General features: G+C 30.4%; 2 protein-coding genes across 4 annotated transcripts in view; one reads left to right on the forward strand and one right to left on the reverse strand.

The window, feature by feature from the left end:
- LOC108755072 (probable ATP-dependent RNA helicase DHX35) overlaps positions 1–5,752 on the reverse strand; it is a 17,311-nt gene that overhangs the window by 2,775 nt on the left and 8,784 nt on the right. For all 3 annotated transcript variants that reach the window (XM_018497835.1, XM_018497833.1, XM_018497832.1), the window contains 8 exons: positions 2,844–3,023; positions 2,487–2,627; positions 2,242–2,404; positions 2,002–2,163; positions 1,494–1,640; positions 1,262–1,403; positions 664–950; positions 179–484 (listed from right to left, as the gene is read on the reverse strand). In XM_018497835.1, the coding sequence (XP_018353337.1) occupies positions 179–484; positions 664–950; positions 1,262–1,403; positions 1,494–1,640; positions 2,002–2,163; positions 2,242–2,404; positions 2,487–2,627; positions 2,844–3,023 (1,528 nt within the window). The remainder of the gene's footprint in view (positions 1–178; positions 485–663; positions 951–1,261; positions 1,404–1,493; positions 1,641–2,001; positions 2,164–2,241; positions 2,405–2,486; positions 2,628–2,843; positions 3,024–5,752) is intronic.
- LOC108755074 (probable methylthioribulose-1-phosphate dehydratase) overlaps positions 847–5,752 on the forward strand; it is a 15,189-nt gene continuing 10,283 nt past the window's right edge. Inside the window, exons 1-2 of the mRNA XM_018497839.1 lie at positions 847–928; positions 1,278–1,376. The gene's annotated coding sequence lies outside the window, so the exon portion shown is untranslated. The remainder of the gene's footprint in view (positions 929–1,277; positions 1,377–5,752) is intronic.

Consider the following 5,752-nt stretch of genomic DNA (forward strand, 5'->3'; position numbering starts at 1 on the left):
GCATAAGTGAGAGACATGAGTACCAACATAACGCCACAAAAAAATCGAAAATCGAATATACGTAACCCGCGGAAATTCAAAATTCGCGATACTTTTTGAACAGACCTCGTATATATTTATAATTATATATATAATTATATATATAGTTATATCTGTAGTTAAATTCAAAATACTATACCATTGCAGGATACCAGTGGAATGTCTAAGCGTTTCAGCATTTTATGCATCTGCACGCGAATTTCCGTAGCTCTCCGCAAAACTTTGTGATTAAGGAAATATTTTTGACACCAAGCGGGCGTTTTATTCTGTTCAAAAGCTGTGTAAACATTTAACAAGGTAAGAAGATCTCCTTCTTCCACTTCGAATTTGCGATGAGCTATTCTTGCTTTTAGAACCGCTTGCCCTCCCCCGGGTTGTATAAAAACGTTCTGAACTTGTAGCATGGCGAATATTGTCGTGATTTCCTGGGAGCATCCCATTTCACCTATCAACAAAAAAACTTATAAATTTACTGTTATTATTAATCATGATTATACATTATTATCGTATTTATTTAGAGATTGAAAATCTTTGATTTAAAAAAATGTCACTGATTAATGAAGAAATTTTGCATTTTTCTGTTGTATTTAAAAAATTTATTAACATATTTATTCTTATATATACCAGATGTGATTAAGGATTTCGCTAGCACCGGCTCCAACGGCATCTCCGCCATCGTAACACCTAATGGCATCGTCAAATCTCCGTTACTATCGATTGCACCTAATGCGTAAAGCAATTCCAATCCCGTAACTAGATTTTTGCTGGGCGGCGCGGATGGAAAATTGAAACGCAATACATTATCGATGCCCAGAGCCTTCAGTTGCAGTATCGCTGGCGCCAAATCTGATCGCTGCATTTCTGGCGAAGTAGCTTCGAACAATTCAGCGTAAGCCTCTTCCGTGTACAATCTATTTATTATAAGATTCGTAAAATATTTTACTAATAATGCAATAATTTTTATATTCAGAATTAATATAGAAAATAATATACAAGTAACACAAAATTCAAAATCGGAACATGAGATGTCTTATAAGACATCTTTTATATATCTAGAAGTTTTTGCATAAGTGTCTTTAAGACATATCGAATTTGGACTTTTTGTCTAAATTATTTTCTGGGTGCATTACCATTCTATCTTTACAATTATTAGAATTATATATACATATATAATTAGTCTTCCTGAAAACATAAAACAAAAAAAAATGTGTTTCTCTTTTACCTAAATACTTTTCCAGTACGTACGCGACCTGCGCGGCCGGCTCGTTGATTGGCGGAAGCTTTTGATATGGGCACGATAACGAGACTATTCGTCTGCGTTTCCGCTTCAAACCAAGGTATCTTGACAAAACCGCAATCAATTACTGCACATTACAAAGTTTCGATTACACAATGTCGTCAAATCAAATGTTAAGAAGGATAAAAAGTACACTAATATACCGTAGGTAACATACCATAAACGATATTTGGAATCGTAATAGACGTTTCCGCGATATTTGTCGCTACGATAACTTTGCGAGTATCTTTAGCGGTCCTCCAAAATACCTTAAGCTGTTCCGCGTTCGGAAGCGATCCGTACATCGGCAAAGGAAGCAGTTTCTCTAAAAATAATTTATTCAACTTAAGTTTTAAATTTCTTCAAAAAATATTAAATATATTAAAGGTTATTATATCATACGTATAATAAAACTACCTAAGGTTACAATAATATTGCTAAAACTTTTATCTGAAACATTTTTTGATAAAAGTAGGAAGAAAGATATTTGCGGTAGGACATAAAAATGGCTCTCTGTACTCTGTGTGCGTGCGTGTGTCGCATGCGCGCGCGCGCGTTTAGGAGAGAATTAAGGATTAATGAAACAATTTATGAATTGAGTCTTCTTTTCGAAAATCTTCTATTTAAAAAATTCCAAGTATTCTCTGCTCTTTATTTTTGAGAAACTCCTCGATTATCTTACTTACGTTTGTCATCCTTTATGAGCTTTGCGTGTTCTGATAAAAGAGATACGGCTTGATCGACTTCATCAAGCCCTGTGAGGAACGCTAAGATATCACCCGATTCTTCCATATCATGTATTTTTAGAGCTGTGTCTACTACACCATTAACATAATTCGCCACCGGTTCTGCAATATAATATCTTAATTAAACAGTGAGAGTTATAATTTCAGTCACGAACATGACTCTGTGGAATATGTGTGTACCTTTGAGAAAAAATACATCCACTGGATACAATCGCCCCTCGACGCTCATGATAACCGCGCTATTTTTACTCGAGTCTTTCATCATATTTACATTAAAGAAATCTCGAAGTTCCTCCGCGTCAACTGTCGCTGACGATACAATAATTCTCAAACTCTTTCGTTTCTGCAAACGTTTATGAGATGGCGTCAATTTATTATGTTTCGCGGGAGGGAAGTTACGTTTGTTATAACATCAGTGAACTTACTCTGATTATTTTTTTCAGCAGCCCCATTATGATATCAGTTAAGAGGGTCCTCTCGTGCACTTCATCCAAGATAATGACCGAGTAGCTTGTTAATAATGGATCCCTCATTAATTCTCTTAGGAGAATACCCTCTGTCATATACTACAAAGGCAATTTATATATTAGTCTTCGAAATAATACACACGTATACGCATTAATATAAAAAAAATATATAGAAAAATACTGACATTATTTCTTATCTTATTATGATATAACAATAGAAAAGTACCATTAATGATGTTTCATAATGTAAAATTAGATAATATTTTGAGTACAAGTCGTGTTTTGCATTCTATTTATCTTCTATTTACAGTGTACCTTAATCCTAGTTGTTTCATCAGTGTAATTATCAAAGCGTATGCAATAACCGACGGTGGTCCCTAGAATACAATTACGTTCGTCGGCCACGCGATTTGCCAGAGAAGTGACCGCGACTCTTCTCGGCTCCGTAATGCCGATCTTTTTCCCATCTGCACACCATCCTGCTTCAAGAAGATACTGAAAAGTAAAAAATTTGATTTATATGCATAATATCGTATTAATTTATTTCAAAAACATATTAAATTTTACTGTGTTATGTTATAGCATAGAAAATTGAATTTAATATAATAAATAAAAATAGATAATATTATATCTCAATATATATATATATAAATTGAAAATAAAGAAAGTATTTAAGAAAGGTTACGAGCCAATGAACAATTTTCAATATATGTTTATTGTAACAAACGTTTCGATTTCTTTATTAGGTCATCCTTAGTGTTATTAATTTAAAATTTTATAAATCGTAATTACGCAAAAACAAGCCGTTAAACGCACATTTAGAAGTGTGTGTAACATGTTCTTTCTTTGATTGTTCTATTAGTCTTTGTGTACAATGTATATTCTTATTATATGATTTGAGAAGTAATAAATAATGTAGATAGATTACACGCTCCGTTAATCTCAAATGCAATATATATAAGTCCAGTAGTTAAAGTGCAACAATTTTTTTACAGTGAGTAACATAGTTGATACAGCAATATACGATTTTAATGAAACATTACTTATAAGCGAAGAATTAGACGTTAATTATATGTGTGTTATTATTGAACTCCCGATATTATAACTTGCACTTTAACTACTGGACTTATATATATTGTATTTGAGATTAACGGAGCGTGTAATCTACCTACATTGTTTATTACTTCTCAAACTATATAACAAGAATATACATAAGGTTACACAAGGACTAATGGGATAATCAAAGAAAGAACATGTTACACAAACTGTTAAATATGTGTCCAACGGTCTGTTTTTACGTAATTACGATTATAGGCGGTTTATAGAATTTTAAATTAATAACACTGAGGATGACCTGATAAAAAGAGGTTGAAACGTTTGTTACAATGAACGTATATTGAAAATTGTCATTGGCTCGTAGCCTTTCTTAAATATTTTCTTTATTTTTAATAATAAGTATTTATTAAAAATATACGTATTAAAATGAATAAAAAAGGATATTGATAAAAATTAATTTATTAATAGATTAAATATTATCCACTATTATTGTTATGCCTAACGGCCAAAGTCATATTTTCGCATTCGCCGCCGCATTCACTCTTCCAAACATGCGAAAATACAGAAGACACTTTCTTTGGTAAAAAACTCTTTTTAATTGAACTCAATATTTACATACATATGTATATATGCGTGTGAATAAATTAATATTTCTTATATATTATTATATAATTTGCAGACAGTAAAAGTTTTTATATAATTTTGAAAAATATTATTACACTGAAGGATTTATTTTTTTTGAGTGGAAAATAAAACAAATGAACAAATAACATATATCAGAGATTAATTTATATAAAAATATTTTATTGCATATTTTCGTTATAAAAATAATACAAGATTCTCTCTCTCTCTCTCCCTCTCTCTCCCTCCCTCCCTCCCACTCTCCCTCCCTTTCTCTAGCCATAGCGTTATAAAATTTAACGAAATCTTATAATAATATACCAAACGAAATCAATTATATAAAAATATTTTATTGCACATTTCCATTATGAAAATAATACAAGATACTCTCTCTTTCCTCCCCTCTCTCTCTCTAGCGTTATAAAATTTGACGAAACCTTATATCAAACGCAACTATTGACATTGATCGCACGTTATCTAGTAATGTTTTTTGCATACGTTCACATAACAGTTCTTTTTGCATACGTTCGTTATATTCGTGTTGCAGTTAGGTAACATACTTGGCACTGGATTAGATAAAAATGCCTATTTGCAGACAATAAGTGACCTACTTCGACGTAAATATAACGCTGTCTTGTATGTAGTAGCGATAAGAAAAAAAAAAGATTAGAGCGTTGCGCATAGTTATTTTACGGATTTCGGCTTTTATTTAAAATATTTGTCATGTTATTTTGTATAAAAGTAAAATTATATATCTAAAAGTTTTATTATTTAAAACATAAGAATACAAGTAACTTGTAACGATATATTTTTCATATATCACATATATAAAAAAAGCTATATAAATTAAAACTTTTTCTTAATTGTACATGTTTATATTACGTTATTATACGTATTATATTTTTATGTGTATATTTATATACATATAAGTATAAATGTATGTATGTTTTTATTATGTATTTATTTAATATAATGTAACACTATATATAAATAACACTAGAGATACACGTTACTTTTTATTTACGTTTATTAATATATCAAATGATTTATAAATAATTTGTGAATAAAAGAATGAAAATTTGCGATAACGTGAAATTACAAATACCAAATTTTTTATTTCTATATCTGTATCTTGATTTTTATTTTTAATAAAATAATGTATATAATATATGATCATTAATATTTACAATAATCATATAATCATATGATTTAAGAAAAAAATAGATATTCAAGATGATTGAAAGAAATGACCTCTTCTGCCGTGAGAGCATCCATCATATAAAAGAACCATATGTAAAATATAAAACTATAATAAAAAAATGAATTAATAAACTATAATATAAAAAAATAGACTCTGAAAGGAACCTTTTCTATGCTGACACTTGACGCTCATTTTTAGCGTCAAAACAGGTCACATGATCGAAATAGACGCTCGATATTTATTAACTTTGATCATATATGGCTCGTTTTGGTACTAAAAATGAGCGTCGAGCGTTAGTATGAAATTGTACCTTTATACATTAGGAAATGCATATAAGGAGGATCGC

Source organism: Trachymyrmex septentrionalis, unplaced genomic scaffold (assembly GCF_001594115.1).
Source record: "Trachymyrmex septentrionalis isolate Tsep2-gDNA-1 unplaced genomic scaffold, Tsep1.0 scaffold83, whole genome shotgun sequence".
Taxonomy (NCBI): domain Eukaryota; kingdom Metazoa; phylum Arthropoda; class Insecta; order Hymenoptera; family Formicidae; genus Trachymyrmex; species Trachymyrmex septentrionalis.